The following is a 24512-nucleotide window of genomic DNA, read 5'->3' as shown; positions in this document are numbered from 1 at the left end:
AACTGGATATCTTGGAGGTTTCTGAGGATGAGAACCCGCGGGTACAGGATCTGCTGGAGGCAGATCCTGCTATGGGGTACCAGGATCCAGAGGAGATGCTAGGTACAACATTGTACATGGAGGGGGATGATCTGAAGGCAGTTCGGTTGTTCCATAAAGAGGAGTTAAGTCCCCCTCTGGAAGAATTGGGGATAAAGGTCCCACAGGAGGAGTCTGATCAGGAAGATGTAGACCCAGTCATGGATGGTCTACAGGGTCCCGCAAAAGCTTTTCCTTTCTATAAGTCGGTCAAGAAATTGGTATTCAGGGAGTGGGATTCTCCTGAGACTGGGTTGAAGGTTGGCAGAGCAATGGACAAGTTATATCCTTTGCCTAAGGAAACCTTGGAGCTTCTGAAGGTGCCAAAGGTGGTTGCCTTGGTTTCAGTTGTCACTAAGAAAATGACCATTCTGGTGGCTGGTGCTGCAGCGCTAAAGGATTTCCAGGATAGGAAATTGGAAGTCCACCTCAAGAAGATTTTTGAGGTCTCTGCCCTAGGTATACATGCTGCAGTGTGCAGTAGTTTTATGCTAAGGGCAGGTCTTCGCTGGGTGCAGCAGTTGCAGGCAGACAAGGCCATGTCTGAAGCTAAGACTAAGCAGGCGGAGCATCTGGAGGCTGTGGTGGCCTATGGAGCCAATGCATTGTATGACGTAATTAGGACGATGTCGGCGGTTTTGGCCAGGAGGCTCCTCTGGTTGAGGAAATGGTTGGCAGATGTTTCATCCAAGTCTCAGATGTGGGGGCATTACCTTTTAAAGGGAAGCCACTTTTGGTCAAGACTTGGAGGAGATGATCAAACTTCTCAGAGAGAATAAAGGCCATAAATTTTCTGAAGATAAACCAAAAGGGAAAGGGTCCTTCCCTACCTGCTCTCATTTCAGAGGGAATAAACACTTTCGGACTAACAGGACTTCAGGTGGTGTTCAGAGGCAATCCTCGGGAAGGCAATCATCCTGGAACCAGTCTTTTCGCAGGCGAAGGCCAAATAGAGATGGCTCTACCCAGGGCATTGGTGGAGACAAATCTGCCCAATGAAACAAGGCTACTCTGTTCCGGTCATAAGGGGGGGGGGGGGTCGGTTGACTGTTTTACGAGGAGTGGGCCAAGATCACATCGGACCAGTGGATTTTAAGCGTGATAAGATATGCTTTAGAATTTGCTTGTCTGCTAAGAGATTTGTTCATGGTCTCCCTCTGCTCTTACAAGGGAAAAAGGCTTGTGATACAGCAAACCGACAATTGCCTTCGGATGCTGGGAACCATTCTTCCCACACCCCTGCTGGAACAGGGAAAGGGCCGCTATTCCATCTATTTCATTGTTTCCAAAAGGAGGGAACGTTTCGACCAATTTTGGATCTGAAAAAGGTGAACATGGCTCTCAAAGTTCCTCGGTTTCGAATGGAAACCCTAGGCTCAGTAATTGCGACGGTACGCAAGGGGGAGTTCCTAGCTTTCCTGGATTTGACCAAAGCGTATTTACACATAGGAAACATAGAAATGAAGGCAGAAGAAGACCAAACAACCCATCCAGTCTGCCCAGCAAGCTTTGTACTTTTTTTTTTCCTCATACTTATCTGTTACTCTTAGCTCTTAGTAACCTTTTGGTTCTATGTCCCTTCCACCCCCACCATTAATGTAGAGAGCAGTGTTGGAACTGCATCTAAGTGAAATATCTAGCTTAATTAGTTAGGGGTAGTAACCGCCGCAATAAGCAAGCTACACCCATGCTTATTTGTTTACCCAGACTATGTAATTCAGTCCTTGTTGGTTGTTCTCTGTATATAGATCCACTTTTCTTCATTCCTCCTGCCGTTGAAGCAGAGAATTATGCTGGATATGCATTGAAAGTGAAGTATCAGTCTTTCTCCCCTGCCGTTGAAGCAGAGCGCTGTGCTGGATATGCGTGAAGTATCAGTCTTTCTCCCCTGCCGTTGAAGCAGAGAGCTATGCTGGATATGCGTGAAGTATCAGTCTTTCTCCCCTGCCGTTGAAGCAGAGAGCTATGCTGTTGAAAGTGAAGTATCAGGCTTATTTGGTTTGGGGTAGTAACCGCCGAAACAAGCAAGCTACTCCCCACTTTTTTGTGAATGCAAATCCTTTTTTCCACATTTCCTCTTGCCGTTGAAGCTTAGAGCAATGTTGGAGTCGTGTTAACCGTGTGTATGTTTATTGAATAAGGGTATTATCTCCAGGCAGTAGCCATCATTCCCGCGAGCCACCCACTCTTCATACACGTCCTCTAGACTTTATGGATCCACAGTGTTTATCCCATGCCCTTTTGAAGTCCTTCACAGTTCTGGTCTTCACCACTTCCTCTGGAAGGGTATTCCAGGCATCCACCACCCTCTCCGTGAAGAAATACTTCCTGACATTGGTTCTGAGTCTTCCTCCCTGGAGCTTCAACTCGTGACCCCGGGTTCTGCTGATTTTTTTCTGACGGAAAAGGTTTGTTGTTGTCTTTGGATCATTAAAACCTTTCAAGTATCTGAAAGTCTGTATCATATCACCTCTGCTCCTCCTTTCCTCCAGGGTGTACATATTTAGATTCTTCAATCTCTTCTCATAAGTCATTCGATGAAGACCATCAATATCTCCAGTTCATGGGCCTGGGACAGCATTTTCAGTTTTGTGCCCTTCCGTTCAGTCTGGCGATGGCTCCCAGGACCTTCACCAAGGTGATGGTTGTGGTGGCGGTGGCCCTCAGGAGGGAAGGCATCTTGGTTCATCCATATGTAGATGAATGGCTGATTCAGGTGAAGACGGAGCTCCTTTGCCAGCAGACAGTGGACTTAGTGCTCCAGTGCCTGAGATCTCTGGGGTGGCTAGTCAGTCTGTCCAAGAGTCATCTTTCCTCTTCCCAAGTCCTGGAATTTCAGGGGGCGCATTTCGATACCAAGGTGAAGAAGGAGCGCATTTCCAAATTGCAGATGCAAGTTTGCGGATTATTGGAGAAGAAGGTGCCCAAGGTCTGGGATTACTTGCAGGTTCTCGGTTCTATGGCTTCCACTTTGAAGTTGGTTCCATGGGCGTTTGCTCATATGCGGCCTCTACAATCGGCATATGAGCAAACGCTATCAGAGCAGTTTCAGCCTCCGCTTCTCCTTACGGAGTTAGCCAAGTCCAGTCTCTCATGGTGGCTTGTTCGGGACAAGTTGGGTGGATTTGTAGGTACCGGACTGGATGATTGTTACCACCGATGCCAGTCTCTCCGGGTGGGGAGCAGTGTGTCAGACCCAGTCTGTTCAGGGTCAGTGATCGGTGGAGGAAGCATTGTGCTCCATCAACCGCTTAGAAACGAGAGTGGTGCATTTGGCATTGCATGTGTTTCTGCCTCTGCTGAGGGGGAAACCAATGAGAATCTTGTCGGATAATGCGATGACAGTGGCTTACAGCAACCAGCAGGGTGGCACCAGGAGTCGGGTGGTGGCTCAGGAAGCCAAGGAGTTAATCAGCTGGGCGAAGCAGCATCTAATGCTGCTAGCAGCCTCTCACATAGTGGGCATGTCAATGTGCAAGCGGACTATCTCAGTCGACAACAGCTGGATCCCAGAGAATGGGAGCTGTCAGAAGAGGCGATGAATCTCATCAGTCTCCGATGGGGTAGGCCGTACATGGATCTTATGGCAATTTACCAGAATGCCAAAGCCCCTCAGTTCTTCAATCAAAGAAGAGAGCGAGGAGCAGAAGGCGTTGATGCCTTAGTTCTACCTTGGCCAAGCAACATTCTCTTGTACATGTTTCCACTGTGGCCGCTGGTGGGCAAGATCTTGAGGCGGATAGAGATCCATCTGGGAAAGGTGATTCTGATTGCTTTTCTATACACCTTCTGACTTAATATCATAGCGATATTAAGTCGGAGGCCCCCAAAATAAAAAAAAGTTCTTTAAATAAAAAAATATGCCCGCCAGTTGCGGGTTCAAAAACGGACGCTCAATTTTGCTGGCATCCATTTTCCGAACCCGTGGCTGTCAGCAGGTTAGAAAACTGACACCGGTAAAATTAAGAGTCGGCTGTCAGACCCGCTGACATCCGCCGCTTTCATTTAATAAGGGGGCGCTAGGGACGCGCTAGTGTCCCTAGTGCCTCCTTATTAGCACGGGCCCTAATTTAAATACAGAATCGTGCGCCCAGGAGAGGTGGGCACTCAACACGGAACGCCGGCTCTTCCACGGGTTTTTTTTTAATCAGCCTATAAGTTTGTAGCTGAGGCAATGGAGGCTAAAGTGACTTATCCAAGGAGTAAGAGTGGGACTTGAACATTGGTCTGTAGCCCACTGCTCTAACCATTAGGCTATTCCTTCATGCCACTGTTGCTTCTTCTGCAGTGAGGGGGATGGACTCCCCTCATGGCTGCCAACCTTCCTCTCGATGCCCCCCAGGGTGGACTGCACCCTCCCCCCTTAGTGCGCCACTGCTCATAGGCCATCAGTCACCTTGAATCCAAAGTTCCAGTTGTAATTGCCTACTGCTCCCATTGTGTCTTGTCCTCTTCAAGAAGAGGTCCTCTATTTTGTACTGGAAAATTTGTATTCCTCATGGTGAACCTTTAGTTGTCTCTTTGCTGCATCTGCACGTTCTCCTAATTTCCTTTTCAGTCATAGCATGTTGTCTATACTTACGGCAAGTGTATGTGGGGCAGCACTCGGTCTCTGGGTCGATCTTTTTGATTGGTTTGGTTCCATCCTTGCAGGCTGGAGCTGGTGGGCATGATGGGCACTCTGCAGACAGAGGGGAATAGCAGAAGAGAAAACATAAAAAAATGTTAGTCATAAATATTACTGAGACATCCTGCAACCTGGGAGAGACTGTACAACTGGCAGAATAACAGTGTTAAAATAATTCAGTTTTTTTATGCTTTATATAGGGGTCATTGAATAAGACTATAAGGAGATAGGTACCAGGGGATAAAGTATGGAAATATTTCTTTGCTAAAAGGTTGATGGGAGTAAGGAATATATCACTTCATTTGAGAATGAACAGAGAATGGATTTTTCTAATAAGATAAATAAATAAATAAGATCTTCAGGGTATTTCCAGGAGACAAGTACTAGACGCAGCCAGAGAAACAATGTCAGGTTCAATGGACCATTGGTCTAACAGAGGATAGCATGTCTTATATTCTTATCAGTTTTAGCACTAACTGGCTAAATTTACCCGCTTGACCCCATTGCACAAATAGCAGAATAGACTCTTAAGGGGCCAGTGTTCAGTTTAGTCTCCTAACATTTGGAGTTAAGCCCCTAAATTAGTCCGTTTGAAAATTTACTAGGACTGAGAAACTAAATTTAGGCTTTTAGTTTTACTAGGATCCTAAATATAGGCACCTAAAAAGTGGGTGGATACAGGGACAAAGTGAGAGAAGGAAAAATATGAAGAGCTTAGCACTGATTTTCAGAACTAGGCACCTAACTTTGGGGGCTAAATCCGGAAAATGAACAGCAGGCCTAAAATTAGGAATCTAAGTTCAGGTACCTAAATCTTGGTGAATTTTCAGCTGAAAATTTAGACTCCTAAGTTTGGCTGAAACTAGGCATCTAACTTAATATCCTAAATTTGGAAGCTCAGCTTTTTATGAATGTCCACCTCTAACCATCCCGATTTTGATTGGCTAGATTTATGCAGGTTTTCAGCTCAGCTTTTTGAAATTTGACCCTAAGGCTATGAAAGGACCTGTTGAGAACTATGTAGGGATAGGGTTGTGGTTTGAATTTGGATTGACAGTGAGGTTAAGGATGGGATTGTGGTTAGAATTAGAGACTGAGGTTAAAAATAGGAGGGACGTTAGGCTTCTTAAAGAAGTTATAATGACAATTGTAGTTAGCGATAGGAGTAGGGATAGGGTTAAGGTTAGGACAGTTTAGAAACAGAATTCAATTAGAGGCTGAGGAGATAATGTTAGGTTTAGGGTCAGAGTGAAGGTTACATTTAAGGTTAGTGTTTTCCAATAAGACTCATGCTAATTCATTAAGAAGTGCTTGGTACACAACCATCGACTCACCACATTCGTATGCCTCACAGCAGGGATTATCACTCTTGACTTTTACTCTGACAGCATCTTTCTGCAGACATGAAGAGGAGGGGCACTCGACATCCTTGCATGATGAAGGCTGCAGTGCACATGATGTAAATATCAGGCCAAGACCATCACCGAAAAATACATCAACTTTTCTTAGCTTTCCTCTTGGATTGATTCTTGCCCATACCTTTCCCATTGTTAATCCGCCCCTCCCAATGTCAAGCATCCATTACAATAAGAGCTAATTTTTTCTGCACCAGTAAATCCATCTTTGGCCCTTATTACGAGTGATCCACCATAGTCTCTTCTGTTTGACAAAGAAAGCGAGGGATTTTTCTTTATGTTCCATAGCCCCCTCAGTGATAACAGTGGGGAGGAGGCATTTCTCTACGGTGTCCTTTCACGTTGTTAGGTGCTCTCTACTTAGACTATCCCTTACCATGCGTACTTACAGTAGAACAAAAGATGATCCTGCTCCCTCTAAATGGCACAAGAGTGTGCCCAGCCCTCTAACTTGTAAAAACCTTTCTGTTCCATTTGCTTCTATACTGTACCTCCTCAGTGACTAACAAATGATCAGTAAACTTACCGAAGTTGGTGGTGCTGCTTCATGAGCTGAAACAAAAGCAAATGATTAATTTAGTAATCTTGGCCTTTTAGAAATGTCTGTTCTCATCTCTTAGCTCAGCTCCTGTTTCTATCTCATTGTGTTCACCTCTTCAGTAGAGCAAGACACAATTTTTGATTGCAAGGGGCAAGTTGAAGGTGTATAATGGAGGGTACTAATATAGAGCATGAACCCAGGAATGGCAATATCAAGGACAGATTAGGCAAAGTAAACTTCTGTAACCTAAAAGAGAGAAGAACCCAGAGGAGAAGATAATATTTTTCAAGATAGTGAGGAATGATGTTTTTAGGGAGCACATATGTCTGCTTTTAATGTGTGCTGAAAATAGGCACATTGAGTTAGATGACTGAAAATCCACATAGGCAGATTCAGCTAATCTACCTGAGTTTTTTAGCCCTTCCAAACAAACAAGCTTAAGAAGACCCTTCTTCGTAGCAGGGCCGTTGCTTTGGGATGGAGATTGATAAGTCCCTATTAGCATATGGGATCCCAGGCTCTTGGTACTGAGCTGTTAATAAGAAATCCCATAAGCCTTCTGCGACCTCCCCTCCCAAAGGCTGATCCCATTGCTTCTTTTCCTCTTCTAGAAGTCCTTCACTTTTTATTGGAAAACTTGTGTTCCTTATGGTGACTCTTTCATCATTTACTTGCTGCATCTGCTCTTTTCAATATTAGCCTCCTGCTAATACTTACGGCAGGTGTACACGGGGCAGCACTCGGTCTCTGGGTCAATCTTTTGGGTTGGTTTGGTTCCATCCTTGCAGGCTGGAGCTGGCTTGCACGGTGGGCACTCTGCAGAGGGAGGGGAGCACCAGAAGGGAAAGCAAAAGAAAACGTCGGACATCCTGCAAACTGGAAGACTGTGCAGCTGGCATAACACTGTCAAAATCATTCTTTTTTTTTCTTTATTATAGAACAAGCGATGTACTTAATAACATACATAATAATGACAAAAGAAATTACAGAACTAAGACAATTTACAATTTGAAGCAAGATCAACCAATGCAAGAATTATCATCAGGTATGCTGCAATCTCAAAATTTCTATGCACACCAGATCAAGCAAAAGCTAGTCCCAGCAAAAAGGATTTCAGGAATGTCTGAGGATTTAAGGAGATAGTCACCTGGTGATAACATAAGGAAGAATTTATTCACGAATAGGGTAGCGGGAGTATGAAATAGCTCACAGTGGAGATCAAGGGACGAAAATATTATTGGAATTCATCAAAGCCTCTCAGCCATGGGGGAAGCCATTTTAAAGCCGGAGATTAAGTAGAATTTGCACTATTACAGCAGGAAAGACAAACTGGCAGAACAGACAGACTTGGAAATCTTTGCCATATGTACATTACCATTTTATTTACAAGCAGCATTTTTCAAAGGGTTAACCGACTAACTTTGGAAATTAGCTAGTTAATATTAGGCTTTTAAAATATTTTCCCCCACTGACCAGCTAAACGTAACCACCTACATTCACTAAGCAGCCAAATTTAGAAAGTTGAAAAAAGGGGCTGCTCCAGAGGAGCTTCTGTAATGAGCCTAGGATTTATCCAGCTAATACTGAAGTGCCTCAGGGATCTTTTAGCAGGACTGATGGTGTTTATCTATCAATGATCTGGAAAAGTGAGCAGTGAGTGAGATGATCAAATCTGCAGATGACACAAAATTATTCAAGGTTGCTAAAACACAGCTGACCATGAGGAATTGCAGAAGGACCTTGCCAGACTTGAGAACTGGGCATTGAAATGGAAGATGGCATTTCATGTGGAGCAGTGCAAAGCGATGCACATGGGGAAAACTAATTCCTAACTACAGGTATACAATGCTGGGTTCTATATTAAGAATCACTACTGAAAAGAAGTATCTGGGAATCCTTGTGGACAAGGCGTGGGAATTCTCAGCTCAGTGTGTGGCGGCAATCAAAAACAAATAGAATGTTAAGAATTATTCAGAACGGAAGAGAGGATTAAAAGGAGAATGTCATAATAGATCTATGGGGTGACTGTATCTGGAGTACCTCATTCAGTTGTGTTTGCCCCAAATCAAAAAGATATATGGAACTAAAAAAGATGCAGAGAAGGACAAGGAACGTGATAAAGGGGTTGGAAAAACTCCCTTATGAAAAAAAGCAAAAGAGATTAGGGCTCTTCAGTGTTGAGAAGAGATGACTGAAACAGTATATGATAGAAATTTATAAAATCATGAGTGGGGTGCAACAAATATGACTATAGTTGAACTGAGTTTAGGAATAGGATTGGTATTAGGATTAGAGATTGAAGTTAGGTTTAGTATTGAGGTTGGGATTAGGCCTGTAATTAGAGTTAGGAGCATGGTTAAGGATAGGACTTAGTTTAAGAATAGGATTGAGTTAGACGTAAACACTGTATTAGAGTTTATATTTATTAATGCATTTAGAGTTAGGATTAGGATTGTGGTTAGGTTTAGGGATACGGTTAGGGTAAGGACTGAGTTTAGGAACAGGATTGATGTTAGGATTAGGATTGAGGTTAAAGGCAGGAGATAGGGTTAGGGTGAAGGTAACGTTAATGTTAGGGTTAGGGTTTTCCATTAAGACCCATACACACTTTAGCAGTGCTCGGTACACAGCCATCAACTCACCACATTCGTATGCCTCACAGCAGGGATTATCACTCTTGACCTTTACTCTGATGGCGTCTTTCTGCAGACATGGAAGGGAGGGGCACACGACATCCTTGCATCGTGGGGGCTGCAGTGCACATGATGTAAATATCATGGTGTAAATATCAGGCTTTCTTCATTGATTGATTCTTGTCATACCTCTCCCTTGTTAGTCTAACTCTGCCTATGTTAAACATTGCTCTTTTTATCCTTTAAGTGTAAAATTCCTCTACACCATTTTATTATGACTGATCTGCCATGGTCTCTTCTGTCTGACAAAGAGAGAGAGAGAGCTCTTTCTTTATATTCCACAACTCTCTCAGTGTGAAGAATGGGAAGAAGACATTTCTTCTTTCATTTTGCTAGGGGATATCTACTTAGAGTCCCCTGCACGCCTGCATGTATTAAAAACTAAGAGGATTCCTGCTCCTTCTAAATGGGATGAGTCTGTGCCCAGACCTCGATTCTGTAATCCTATGCTGCTCCATTTTGCATCCTCTCAGCAACTGAGAAATGATCAATAAACTTACCACAGTTGGTGGTGATGCTTTATTAGCTGAAAGTAAAGCAAAAGTAACAGTTATCGATCAGCTTAATAGATTAAGCCTTTTAGAAATGGCTATTTTCCTGCCCTAGCCCACCTTCTGTTTCTGCCTCACTGTGTTCACCTCTTGACTACAGCAAGACAAAATCTTTGATCACAAGAGACAAGACATAAATTGGGCGTATACAAAGAAGAAGTATCAAAATGGTGCATTATCCATTATGGAGTGGCATCTATTAGGACAGACTAGGCAAACTAACTCTCTATAACCTAGAAGAGAGAAGACCCAGAGGAGATGATAATATTTTTCAAGATATTTAGCAATGAAGTTGAGAGGCCATCTGGAGACCATAGGGTAAATTATCAATCAGGTGCCTATCTGGCAAAGTGTGTATGTACTTTCCATCCCGCACACACCAGCCTGATATTCAAACACAAAGAACCCACATAGTCTGTTTCTGAAGATTAGGTTCTTATGAGGATAAAAAGTAAAGTATGTTCATTATATTATCTAAATAAAGGCGTGTACTTTTTGGCAGCTGAGAATACACGTCTAAAAATACAGCAAATCTACCTACGTAATTCCTTTACCCACATAGATCCTGACTTAGCCTTGAAAATTAACCCTGATATGAAGAATGATTACAAAAATATTAGGGTTCACAATACACAGGTCGGGCTCAGCTTGTCAAACAAACTCAAGAAGGCCTTTCTTCACAGCTGTTGCATTTGGCGGTATTCAGGCTCCTCCCGCAAACCGCTGCACTCACCCATCGCGCCAGGCACCAGCGGTACACCACTCTTCAATGCAGCAGGATGTCGCCAGCGGTCTTTGTGGTGGGACGCCGCTAATGCTTGCCTCAGGCCCCCCTAAGCACATGCACACCCGACGATGTCTCATTTAAAGGGCCTGCGGCGGAAAAAGGCCAGCAACTCCCTGTGATGACCTTAGAAGGAAGGGCCTATAAAAATCCATTGCAGCATCTCCTCCTCACCTCAGCAACAGGTCTCCTACAGCTATTGTAGTGCAAGTTGCCTCAGCGATCCTTGCCTGTGATCCTGTCTTCAGTCCCTGGTCTTCATTCCTGTCTTCAGTCCCTGGTCTTCATTCCTGTCTTCTGTTCCAGTGTCTTGTTCTTGGTTCATGTGGTCTTCATCTCGTACATCAGTTCCTGTGGTCAGTCTTCAGTTCTTCTGGGTGCCTTGCCTCCTGTGTTACTCCTAGTCTTCCTGCCCTACCTATCCATCCCACCTTCCCTTGGATGGATACCTGGTTTTGACCTCAGCTTACTTTCTGGACCTTCCTTGAACTCCACCTGCCACTGACTACTGCCTGACTACTGGACCTTCCCTGAATGCTGCCTGCCACCAACCACTGCCTAGCTACTGGACATTCCTCAAACACCGTCAGCCTTGACCCAAGCTTGTCTTTGACTTCACCTGCTTGCCCCAGTTTAAGCTCCAAATCTTTAGATCTTCAGCAGAGGACCCCACCTAAAACCTGCCAGCCCCACCACCCAAAGGCTCAACCTGAGAGGAATGTGGGTTGGTATAGGTGAAGCTCCATCCAGTTGGGCCTTTGCCTCTTCCAACTCTGCCAGACAATGGTGGGGACTTGCAGGTGGTGCCAACCCGCCTCGGTCCAAGGGTCCACGCCTTTAACAGCAGCAGCACCATTGCAATAGGATTAAGCTCCATGATGAACTGATGACTACAAGATCCCCCCACTGCTTTAGGATAGAGAGGGACACATTCCTACTAGCAAATGGAATCCTGGCTCTCGTTACTAAGCTGTTAATGAGAAACCCAATAGGTCATCAGCCCGCCTTCCATCTCAAAGTGTCCATTGTAATAGCCTACTGTGCCCATTGCTTCTTGTCCACTTCTAGAAGAAGTCCTGTACTGGAACAATTATGTTGCTTATGGTGATGATTTAGTTGTCTCTTTACTGCACCTTCACTTACCCATACCCCCTGTTTATTCATCTTAGCCTTTTGCCTATACTTACGACAGGTATATGTGGGGCAGCACTCAGTCTCCAGGTCGATACTAAAGGTTGGTTTGGTTCCATCCTTGCAGATTTTAGCTGGCTGGCACTGTGGGCACTCTAAAGAAGGAGAGAAACAGGAGAAGAGAAAGCAAAAGAAATGTTAATTCTAAACCTTACTCAGACATCCTGCAAACTGGGAGACTGTACAGCTGGCAGAATAATGCTGTCAAAATCATTCAGTTTTTTCTGCTTTAAAAGAATTTCTAGAACAAGGGTTCATGATATAAGGATTTAAAGGAATAGTCATTAGGTGATAACATAAAGAAGTATTTCTTCATGAAAAGGTTGGTGGGACTATGGAATAACCTTGCAGTGGAGATCAGGAAGACAAAAATATTGTTGGAATTCACCAAAGTCTCAGGCAAGTCCTGAGGACTTTCAGCTATGGGAAAAGCCAGGGTAAAGCTGGAGATAAAATAGAATTAGCAGTATTCTCCGAGGCAGTCCTCACACATAGGTGACATCATCAGATGGAGCCCAGCACAGAAAACTTATGTTAAAGTTTCTAGAACTTTGAGCCTCATTGAACATGCTCAGCATGCATTATACCACACATCCACACAGGGTCCCCTTCAGTCTCTTCTTTTCTGCGGAGCCTGTCATTTCACAGTCAAGCAAGAGCTGCACTTTTTCTCTAATTTTCAGGCCTACTTGGCCTATACTAGGAAAATTTCATGTTTGCAATATTTAACTTTGCTGCCTCGCACAGTTGACGCGGGGTTCGCCGCGGGGTTCGCACAGTTGACGCGGGGTTCCCCCCCCCCCCCCCCCCCGGTTCTCCCTTTAGCATCCTAGATACGTTTTTCAATGTTTATTGGTAAGTTTCTTTTCGTAGTCCATCCGTATCCCTGTGGCGGAGGTATGCTTGGTGTTCACCAGCCATTGATGGCCACTGCCATAGATTTTGATCTCACATCCCTTTTATTTCATGACCACATGTCCACGTCAGGATTTATGTGATGCCCCCAGTTCCAGAGGACCATGTCTATCATGGATCCCCCATGATAGATGTATCCTCTGCCTTGGGGTATTGCATGATGTCTGGGGTTGAAGCAAGTGTGCCAGGTTGACCCTGAAGGGGTTTCCCTGCGCACCTTGATCCCCTTCTTGCAAAATGTGGACTGGCTATGCTCCCTGGATCTCAAAGACACATACAAACATATTGAGATCTTCCCAAGTCACTGGAAGTATCTCCGATTTGTGGTGGGAAAACAACACTTCTACTATTGCATGCTGCCATTTGGGCTCGCATCAGCCCATGTGTGTTTAAGAAATGCCTGGCCATGGTGGCGGCGCACCTTTGCAGACTTGGAGTTAATGTTTTCCTGTATCTGGATAATTGGCTGGTCAAGAGAATCTCTCGGGCGGGGGCAGATGGGTCCATGCACTCAACCATGCAGGTGTTGGAGACACTAGGGTTCGTCATCAACTACCTCAAGTCCCATCTCAGTCCGTCGTCTCAATTGGACTTTATTAGAGTCCTGCTAGACATGTCTCAGGACAAGGACTTCCTGCTTCAACAAAGGGCCATCAATCTGATGATCATCATGGCAGGGATTCAACAGACTGACCTATGATTAAATATAAGGCAGAGTGATTGACTGGCATGGATTGCCACACAATGACGCCTATTATGATGGTCTATTAGGAATGCGCAGATAATGGTTTATATTAAGAGGTGTGGGAATTGAGTGTTATTCACATAGGGATTCAACAGAGCCAGCAGGTGTCAGCTTGGCACATGTTGATGATGTTGGGCCATATGACCATGACAGTTTATGTCACTCCCTTGACACATTTACACATGCGAAAGGCCCAATGGACCCTGAGGTCGCAGTGGTGTCAAGCCACGCAGATCCTCCAGGATTTCATCCTAGCCACCTCGTCTCTCCAGGACTCTTTGTCCTGGTGGTGAGTAATTTCAAATCTGGAACGGGGGATCTACTTTCAAAGTTCTCCTACCCAAATTGTCTTCACCACGGATGTGTCCACCCTGGGTTGGGGAACTCATGTAGATGAGCTCAGCACTCAGAGTCTATGGTCCGCTCAGGAACATATCTATCAAATCAATTTTCTGGAGCTTTGGGCAATCAGAAATTGGCTGTTCAACAAAGTTGTCCTGATCTAAACCAAGTGGCAATGTGGTATGTCAACAAGCAGGGAGGTATGGGATCATAACTCCTATGCCAGGAAGTGGTCCATATTTGGTCATGGACCCTATCCCATGGTATGGTACTCAGGGCTAAGTACTTGGCCAGAAAGGAGAATGTGATAGCAGACAGACTAAGTCGTGCCTCTGGACCACTTGTGGGGTCTGAAGGCAGGTTCTTGTAGCCTGGTTTGGCCTCTGTTGGAAACAGGATGCTGGGCTTGATGCACCCTTGGTCTGACCCAGTATGGCATGTTCTTATGTCCTTAAGTGGTTGCGAATCGGATCTTCCACTTCTGGGGAATCTCGGATGTGGATCGTTTCACAGTGTGTTGTGATTCTGCTTGTCATGCAGCCTCCCAACCACCAGAGGTCCTCTGGGAGCTGCGCCTACCCTTTTTCCAGCTCTAGTCTCGGTGACCTCATGACTTGGCAAATCCCTGCCTATTTAACCCTGCACCCTACACTATGGGCCTTGTCGTTGAGTCTGCTTGGCTCGTCTCTGTATACCTTGTGGCTCTCTGTAGCCTTCTGTCTTGTGGCTTTCCATAGCATTCCTGTATTCTAGCTTGCCTTGTGGCTTCCCTAAGCATTCCTGTTTTTAAGCTTGCCTTGTGGCTTCCCTAAGCCTTCCGTTTCAAGCCTTGCTCCCTGGCTCCCAAGCCTCCTGTCTCAAGCTTGCCAGTATCAGTAACCTCTGTCTTGTTCCACTGCCGGTGTTCCATCCTTGACCTTGGTTCCTGCCTGAGCTCCAGACCCACCAAACATCAGCCTCCAGCCCTGCAGCCTGCATCCCAAGTCTGCTCTGGCTTCTGTCTCCAGTCCTGCCTGACATCAGCCTACAGCCCTGCAGCCTGCCTCTTCAGTTCTGCCTGACTTCTGTCTCCAGCCCTGTAGCCTGAATTCCCAGGCCTGTTCAGTTTCCCCTGAGTTCGTTCCTCTCCTCTCTGGATTCCAGTCCAACTTTAACCTTAGGTCTCCTCCCTTATTCAAGTCCTGCCGGCTACCAGATCCCACGGGCTCAATCTGTGGGGAAGGTGGCTGGTATAGGCTGAAGATCTCCTAGTCTAGTCTGCCTCTGGAGTCCTGGATTGTTCCCATGGGGGTACCCCAGCCGAGCTGGGTCCTCAACCCTAGTACAGTGCCTTGGAAAAGGAAGGTTCCTCAGCTCTGTTCCCTGTACAGGACACACAACAAACCAGATTTCATCACACAGAATTGAGGAAGGTTGCGACATTCCAACCTCCAGGCCCTGTCACTCACAGCCTGCACGTTAAGAGGTTAATATTGCAACCGCAAGATCTCTTGGAAGATGTGTCTCGGGTCCTGGTGGCTTCCAGAAAGCCTTCCACTAGAAATTCCTATGGACTAAAGTAGAGGAGATTTACCGTGTGGTGTGAGCAGAAGGCCCCAGATCCTTTCTCCTGCTCCACACAAAAACTACTTGACTATCTTTTACACCTATCGGAAGCTGGCTTGAAGACTAGTTCTGTTAGAGTTCATCTAAGTACAATTGACACATACCACCATGGTGTAGATGATACGCCCATCTCTGTACAGCCTTTAGTTGTACGTTTCATGCAGGGCCTGCTTCAGTTGAAGCCTCCCCTCAGACCTTCTGCTGTGTCTTGGGATCTCTGAAGACAGCAGGATGTCAGTCTTCACAAAACCCTCCTGCCACCCGGCGGAGTTGGGTTTCCTCTACATGGGTTTATTCTCCTTTATTATTTTCTTAGGTTTTTTTCTGAATTTTATATTATAGTTCTGAAGGAGACCCCGCATGGACGCATGGTATAATGCAAGCTGAGCTTGCTCGATGAGGTTCCGTCAAATTCTAGAAACTTTGACATAAGTTTTCTGTGTCGGGCTCCATCCAATGATTTCACCCATGTGTGAGAATTGACATCCTGCTGTCTTCTGAGAACACCTGTTACAGGTAAGCAACTCTGCTTTACAGTAGGGAGGATAAATGGACAGAACGGACAGACTTGATCTTTAGTTGCCATCATATTTTATTTTTCTCTCAATTACAAGGCTTTGAAAGCTAACATATGCTAATGACCTGCTAAGAACACTACAAGGATTGGGCTATGGTTAGGGTTGGAGATTGAGTTTAGGATTAGGACTGAGGTTTGGGCTAGGAATAGGCCCATGCATGAGATTAGGATTAAGAGTAAGACTGGGGTTAGAGACATGTCTGTATGTGGGATTAGGACTAGGTTTAGGATTGTGGTTAATATTAGAATTGAGGTTAGGTTTAAGATTAGGATTTTGATCAAGATCATAAATGGAGTTTTGTCTTAGGATAGAGTTTACGTGTAGGAAAGGGGTTAGAGATAGGATTAGAATTGTGATTAGGAGTAATTTGCGGGTTTGATTGTGGTTGCAATTAGGATAAGAGCCAGTGTTAACAGTAGAGTCAAGATGAAGTTTAAAGTTAGGGCTAGTGTTTTCCAGTAGGACCACTGTTTGCTATTGAAGTTTATCCTTGTTGACTCCTTCAGAAGTACACAGTACACAACCATCAACTCACCACATTTGTATGCCTCACAGCAGGGATTATCGCTCTTGATCTTTATTCTAATGGCGTCTTTCTGCTGACATGAAGTTGAGGGGCATACGATGTTCTTGCATGGTAGGGGCTGCAGTGCACATAACATAAATATCAAGACCAGATCATCACTGAAACCTACACCAAGATTTTCATGCCTTTCTTCTTCGATTGATTCTTGCTCATAACTCTCCTACTATTAATCCTTCTCTCTCTATGTCAAGCAGTGCTCTTTCTATCATTCAGAATAAGCAAAGGATATTTCTAGTCAACCAGAGCCCTCTCTGTCTCCAGTTATGATTAGGCTGTGCCTGCATCTCCATGGTCTCTTCTGTTTGACAGCAAGAGGGTACACTCTCTATGAATACCATAGCCCTCTCACGGGCCAATACAGTAAAAAACGCAGGAGAGCGCACAGGACACTCTCCTGTGCGCGCGATACAGTAAGTTAATGTATTTAAATTAGGCCTGGCGGTAAAAAGAGGCGCTAGGGACACTAGCGCGTCCCTAGCGCCTCTTTTTGGGCAGGAGCGGTGGCTGTCAGCGGGTTTGACAGCCGACGCTCAATTTTGCCGGCATTGGTTCTCGAGCCCGCTGACAGCCACGGGCTCGGAAACCGGACGCCAGCAAAATTGAGCGTCCGGTTTTCAGCCAGCCGCGGGCCGAATTCAAAATTTTTTTTTTATTTTTTTTTTTACTGTTCGGGACCTCCGACTTAATATCACTATGATATAGCTATGATATTAAGTCGGAGGGTGCACAGAAAAGCAGTAAAAACTGCTTTTCTGTGCACTTTCCCGGTGCCGGAAGAAATTAGCGCCGACCTTCGGGTTGGCGCTAATTTCTGAAAGTAAAATGTGCGGCTTGGCTGCACATTTTGCTTTCTGAATCGCGCGTGCATACCTAGTAGGGCCATCAACATGCATTTGCATGTTGAGGGCGCTATTAGGTGCCGAGGGTTGGACGCGCGTTTTCCTCCCCTTACTGAATAAGGGTAAGGGAAAACGCGTGTCCAATTGCAGGCTAACAGTGCGCTCCGACGAAGCGCACTGTACTGTATCGGCCTGTCAGGAAGGAGTCAGATTTCTGCTCCTTCCAGAATCCTCTTTAGAGAGTTCTCTGGGCTCCTGTTGGAGATGGACAAGAGATGACCCTGCCCCTTCCTTCTGCCCAGTGTTCCCTCTAATTTTTTGTTGGCTGTGTGAATAAAAAGTTCTCATGTGCAGTGTTCTTTCCTTTTTTTGTGTGTGCTGTGTTTTCTATATGCACTTACTTCATGGGTTGTGTGCACGCACACACAAGTACAGCTTACAGAGAACATTGGCAGGGTTCCCCAGTATCTACTTGTCTAACTGAGCCTCCACCTCTGTATCCCCACTGCCTAGAGTACCCTGTCTCTAGCAGGATGCTTTCTGCACCACAGTAGACAATAAGAAAAATGAGAAAATCATTAAGAGTGATAAAACCTGAAAGGATGAAAAGTTAATTAACAGTGTGAACAGGCGCAGCCAAAGCATTCACCTTGGTAGGGGTTGTCCCGATGGATGCCACTGATGGAGTTGCTGGTGATGTCTTGGGGGTGGGCATGGTAGTTGATAGTGATTCATCAGGAAGGGTAAGCATTATACCTACAAACATAACAGATCATTTAAAGATCACCAAGATGGACAGAGGTGTATAGAGTGGGGGGACATTTATCATGGGTTATGACATTTATTTATTTATTTATTTATTTATTTAGCATTTTTCTATACCGACTTTCCAATAACAGAATTATTGATCAATTCGGTTTACATTCTAAACAATAACAGTGACAAGTAAATGTCTTACAATGAACAGGTCAAATTAACTTGGATTAAGATATATGGGGTTAATAACATAATTAAAAGGTACGTTAAAAGGAAGTTAATAACATAATTAAAAGGTACATCACTTTATTGCACAGTCCAGGAACCTGCTGAGCAAGTGACCATGAAAGTGAGAGACTGACAGACAAGGAGAAATGGCGATAGAGGTCGAATTGATACTCACAGTCTTCATAATGAACACATCGATGTGTGACTTCATCGAAGACCAGTCCTGGGGAGCAATGAGGGAAGCAGCCCTCGACACTAGGAATGAACACAGAGGTAACATGAGGCATAGAGGAAGCAAAGGGACTTCCAGAGGTGGAGATTTAAAAAAAAAAAAAAAAGGTACTGGGTTGAGACCAGGTTCAGTGCAGGTGGCCCCAGTGGCAGATAGCACTAGATTGCTGTGGTTCACAAAAGGTTCTCATCCTTCTGAGGATTTGCCTCTCCTGCAACAGTTTTGGGTCTAATGGCTCATTTGTTATTTCTTTGGCAGTGGAATTGGTGCTTTGCTGCTTGGATGGAAGCTTTCTTGCTGAGTCTTTTTGTCCTGAAGTATGAGTTCCCTCACCAGTGCTTGGTGGGGCACGGGAGCATTCTTCCTTGATCGAGGAACCTCTGATGTCTTCACAGGAGGATTCTTTGCTGCCTGGCTTTGCACAAGTGGAAGTGGGGCCTTTGGTAGAATTGGAAAAGGCAATAAGTATCGTGGTAGACCTTGGCCTGACGGGGGTGGCCAGAGCCCAAATGCCACTGAATGTCGGGCCACCGACAGTAAACCGTGGGATGACTGAGCCAGCAGCAATGGAGAAAGCGGAACCCGTGAACCATGGAGACCCTACGGAATTTCGCTGACCAAGTTGGGTGCAGGTGAGTGAATTAATGTGGTGGAAACTCCTCAAATAATCGCTTTTGGATGCTGTTTGGAAACAGACTTGCTATGAGTGTGCACACAAGTGTGTACTTCACTTGGAACAAGGAAATCCAGAGCTGCTATCCAGGCTCAGACTTTGGGGGAACAGCTGGAAAGAATCTCAGAGCTCGAGATGCAAGTATTGTATGTTTCCTTCAAAATGTGAACGATATGATTATTAAAATAATCATCTCTGAGGATTGAAAATCTAGAAAATGTTGTGAAAGCAAGCAATATTCAGCTTCTAAACGTTCCTGAAGCTTAAGGAAGGAAATTTTGCAAAGCGTTCTATGCAAGTAAACACTTTGAAAATAAGTTTGCAGGTCCCCTGGCAAATCTAGGAATTGCTTCTCAGGTAAATTTTTGAAGCTATTTAATGGAAGTCCATCTCCCCCCAGCTTAAAAGTTGAAATATTTAACTCGAGCAGGGGGACATGTGCAGTGGGGAACTGGACTTGATGCACAAAGCGCAACAAGCTGGGGATAAGGCACTGGGAGAGGCTACACTGTTGGTCTCCTTTTATTCTCTGGCCTGCCAAAAACTGGAGCCAGACACATGGAGGGGAGGGGTAAATTTGCAATAAGGGCTGTGTTTTTTGTTGGGGTAACAAAAGATTTATATTTCCATCATCTTTTGTGTCACTCAAGATAAATGTAAAACCTTTATTGGTTTTCAAGAGGATACAGGGCAGATGGGTACAAAATTTGCCCTTGAAAAGTAAAACAGACTGTAGAGAAAAGTTCTTCGATGAGCATGCCCGAGTCCTCTCCCTTGCCGATTCTGAAATTAGGGTGAGTTAGTATCAGATATCTTCTTGGTAATCATCCTGTCTGTTTTTGAATAGGGATTTCTTGACTTTGTTATTCTTTTTTTTAATTGTTTATGCTTATTCTTGGGCATGGTTGCCTTTCTCTGATTTTCTTTGTGTGTGCTTGTAGGGCAGAGGAAGAATGTGGTTTGGTTTTTCCTTTAGCACGTTTTTGCTTTTCTTCTACTGTTAATTGAATTTTAATGTTCTTGTTGTTTTCAGGGTAATGTCTTGGAATGCATATTTAAAAATTAAATATATTCCCCGGGAGAGTGGGATGCACAAATGAACCATCCACTGCTCTGCTGCAGAGCAGAGAGCAGAATACAATAGAGGAAGGTCTGGAATTTGCTACTTACTTGACAGATAAGGTGCACTTCTTGACATATGGGTCCTGGCACGTAGGGAAGCAGGGGCTCTCACAGGCCTTATACTTCCAGGTACTCATGGAGAAAGAAGGAAGGCCAAAGGTTTCCTCTGCAAAAGAAAAAGGAGTAGAATTTGATCAATACCACATGTCTCTGCCCAAACCTGAGTATTTTAAAGAAAACTGGACTCAAAGGACATCCTTCAACTAAAGCATGTGACATTGATTAAACTGCACCGGTACCTAATTAAAAGGAGGGCAAAGAAGGCAATATCTCTGGAGCTAAGGGAGGACTAATAGGGCTTGAATTTTAAAGGGTTCCAGATGAAAATAGCATTCTAAGCTACTAAGAGATCTAGAGGTCAAAAAGAGGCATTATCTTAAGGGCTTGATCTCCTAGGAGACCCATCTGGAGGTTTTAATATTCAGGAAGACCTCGGCAACAAAGAATGGTGGTATCTGGAGATCTTAAGCTGCTAGAAGACCCAGAGAACAAAAGGTGGCAGTGTCTGGAAGTCTTGAACTCCCAAAAGACCCAAATGACAAAGGGAGGTGGTGTTTGGAGGTCTTGCATTCCTAGGAGACCTAAATGCAAAGGGTGGAGGTATCTGGAGATCTTGCACTTCTAGGAGACTCAGAGAACAAAAGGTGGCAGTGTCTGGAGGTCTTGCGTTCCTAGGAGACCTAAATGCAAAGGGTGGAGGTATCTGGAGATCTTGCGCTTCTAGGAGACCCAGAGAACAAAAAGTGGCAGTGTCTGGAGGTCTTGAACTTCCAAAAGACCCAAATGACAAAGGGAGGTGGTGTCTGGAGGTCTTGTGCTCCTAGGAGACCTAAATGCAAAGGGTGGAGATATCTGGCGATCTTGCACTCCTAGGAGACACACACAACAAAGGGTGGTAGTGTCCCCATGCCCTCTCATTCCTTATACTGACCTATCAGTTTGAAGCTCATAGCCTGGGTGTTCCCCACTATGAACCTGGCCACCACCAATGAGTTTCCCTGTCCAACAGATAAGTAATGCTGGCGCGATGTGAAGGACTCTAGGGCATCATAGCCTGGTATCCAATGGTTCTTCCGCTTGAAGAACGAAGCCTGCTTTCGGAAGGAGACGCTGCTTTGCCACTTATCCAGCCTCACAGTCCCATCTTCATTCTGTACAAGGAAGTAATTGGGGTGTGCCACAGATTCCAGGGAGATTAGCATGTTACCTGCAGGTGAGGAAAAAAAAAGTCAGTAAGCAGGGCCTAATATTTAAATTATGTGGTACTCAACTCTGGTCTTCAAGAAGTTACATCAGCCACATTCCATTGCTCTCTTTGTTTAACTTAAAATGCTCTCAGGTCTTAGATTTTAAACTTGTCATCACTTTACAAATTCTCTGTTGTGAAGAAATTGTACTATGGACACTGACAAATTGTATGTGCTTCCCAAATCACGATTTACATGCCTACTGCTGTTAGGATTTCGCCTATTTCACAGCCTTATCCTCATACCTTCTTGATACCTCCCTACCAACAGAGGCCCTTAATAAGCCTCTCTATTAGTTTTCCCAGGCTCCTCCTCAGTGCCTTTGCCGCACCCCAGGCCTATGTGAACCTGTCTTACCAGAAGCTCCCTGCCTTCTCATGGTGTCGTTTCTGGCTCCCTGACCTGACCCCTGTTCTGTCTTGCGGTCTACGGGCCTTCTGCCTTGCTCTTAGCCTTGTCTTGTGGCCTTCGGGCCTTCTGCCTTGTGCTTTGTCTTGAGGCCTTCAGGCTCACTCCGTCTACAGCCTTGTTGTCTTTGGGCTTGTATGTTCTTTATTCAGTATCTGCCTTATCTGACTCCTGCCCTTGTCTGTCTTGTTGGTTTTGTCCTGTTTGTTCTAGTGTCCTGTCCAGTATTGCCCATACCAGTGTCTTGTCTTTGCCTTGCCTTAACTGTATCTTGTCTAGTTCCAGGTCCTGTTTGTATCTAGCCCTTGCCTTATCCTGCTTGCCAGTCTGTCTGCTTTGTTCCCTGCCTGCAAAGCCTGTCCTGCCTTGATGCACAACATAGAAAACCTAATGTTTCCTGTTTTAGGAAGGATCCTTCTTTCTGAGGGGATCATGATCTGGGAGGAGGTGGAAGAGAAAGACAGACAAATCAAGCAGTCCAGATTCCTGCCTCACACCTGGGGGTTCTGCCCTTTGGCAGACTTACTTGATGGTTCCTTGAAGAGGCTCTGGGTGACCATGAAGCTCGCCACCAGCTCTCCCTCGGAATCATTCTTGGAGAAGCCTACCGACTTGGAGTTGTAATCCGTGATCAGAGTCAGTTGGTCCATCGTGACAATGCGGAATGGACCTTCACCGGTATCTGTATAGGACCAGATGTAGCATCAACAGAAATCTCATCGCTTAAGAAATTCGTTTTCTTTGAATTTTAATTCCATTCAGGGTGCCTGGTGCAAGCCCATGTTAACACAGACTACAGAATGGGAGGGGATTTTAAAGAGATGAGCACATGAACCAGGTTGAAAAGAAGAGAACCGCAATTGTTTTCATTTTAATTTTTTTTTCCACCAAGGCTTGAATGTTCTGTTGGTGGAGAACCTGAGCCTTTATTCTACATCCACCTGGAAAGGATCCTGGGGACAGCGCATGGATGGAACAGTAGACCCACCATCTGGTGCATTTTCCCATTTCTCAGTCCCTCTAAGCAACATATTTTTCCTGCAGTCAGACGCTAGTGCACAGAAATAAGGGGTATCCAAGCCCTTTAGGTTGAGGAAAGTGAACGTTCTGTAGTACTCACCTCGATTGTAGTATTCACATGGAGCCGCTGTAAAGAAAAAGTTTTGGTTAAATTCAGTACAACAGTGCTGCTCTCAAGTTTCATGTGCGTTACTTGCAAATTTGAATACAGTTGAAGTTGGGGGGCAGAAGGTATCCTTGGATAACCTAACAGTAAATGAAAGAGGCTGGTCATCTCCTGGCTCTAAGATAGTTTTCTCTTTAACACAGTTCTCCACTGTTTGCTCTCTCCAGGTATCGGCAGACATGCAGAGATCCGCGTTATGAGCACATATGACTTTGTCAAGCCATGAGGATACTCACAGCAGACCCCAGGCTTTCTCCAGTCGATGGAGACCCCTTTGCGACAGCAGGCACGAGCATAGGCTGCCACCGAGGTGCAGAAGCAGAGGCAGCTGTCGCCTTCCCTGCAGTCCTTGGTCTCCTCCACACAGGCAGTGTAATAGGACTCCACAGACACCTAGATGTGGGCAGCAGAGAATGGTTAACCAATTCTGCCCTGTTCCCAATCATGCTATTAAAAAAAATCTCCAATGGAAAGACTTTGATTTTACAATAGTTCAGAATAGAGGCTGTGAACCAGGGAAGCCAGGTTTCAAATCCCATTGCTGCTCTTTGTGACCTTAGGTGAGTAGCTCTCTGGGGGCAGGGGAATACCTGCAGTACCTGAATGCAATCTGCTTTGAAGTGCCTGAAAAGCAGAATACAAGTCAAATAAATAAATTCAGCGCCTTCTATCTCTGGATCACCAGATGGAATCTGATCCTGCTGGGAAGATGTTTTTAAAAGTTAGAGCAGAGAATCCTAAGAACTGAACAGGCACGGAGGCAGAAATATGGTGTGGTCATTCCTCCTGACTAGGCTTCTGCCGGAACAGCGCAGAGAGGGCAGTGCATTTTGGGAAGTTTGCATTGCTATTTCCTGTATTGCCACCTGTCCTGTGGATAAATGAAGTGTGATGGGAGAGTAGGAGTGGAGGTGGAGGAGAAAGAGTGTCTTAGACATTCAGTTTAAGTCACAAAAGTTAAGAAATAATGGACAGCTCACTGGTTCTACGCACTTCCTTGCAAGAGACCCATGTTTGATTCCTGAGCTGGGCTTCGGCATCACTCATAGCCCCCACCCACGGGTGAGAGAGCCCCAGCCATTGCTTGACAGCCACATCTAGAGCTGGACT

At 45.1% G+C, this 24512-nt stretch overlaps 1 protein-coding gene across 1 annotated transcript in view; it reads right to left on the bottom strand.

Annotated features, from left to right (window-relative positions):
- The window catches only part of LOC115080300, a 226983-nt gene that overhangs the window by 157382 nt on the left and 45089 nt on the right, over positions 1–24512 (bottom strand). Inside the window, exons 23-36 of the mRNA XM_029584450.1 lie at positions 23639–23795; positions 23337–23363; positions 22743–22898; positions 21493–21768; positions 20550–20667; positions 18552–18729; positions 16601–16709; positions 11877–11975; positions 9855–9880; positions 9304–9364; positions 7379–7477; positions 6647–6672; positions 6040–6100; positions 4661–4759 (exon numbers count right to left, since the gene is read on the bottom strand). Coding sequence (XP_029440310.1) covers positions 4661–4759; positions 6040–6100; positions 6647–6672; positions 7379–7477; positions 9304–9364; positions 9855–9880; positions 11877–11975; positions 16601–16709; positions 18552–18729; positions 20550–20667; positions 21493–21768; positions 22743–22898; positions 23337–23363; positions 23639–23795 — 1492 coding nt within the window. The remainder of the gene's footprint in view (positions 1–4660; positions 4760–6039; positions 6101–6646; positions 6673–7378; positions 7478–9303; positions 9365–9854; positions 9881–11876; positions 11976–16600; positions 16710–18551; positions 18730–20549; positions 20668–21492; positions 21769–22742; positions 22899–23336; positions 23364–23638; positions 23796–24512) is intronic.

Source organism: Rhinatrema bivittatum, chromosome 19 (assembly GCF_901001135.1).
Source record: "Rhinatrema bivittatum chromosome 19, aRhiBiv1.1, whole genome shotgun sequence".
Taxonomy (NCBI): domain Eukaryota; kingdom Metazoa; phylum Chordata; class Amphibia; order Gymnophiona; family Rhinatrematidae; genus Rhinatrema; species Rhinatrema bivittatum.
Note: the sequence above shows the minus strand (reverse complement) of the source record. Positions and strands in the feature narration are given on the sequence as shown.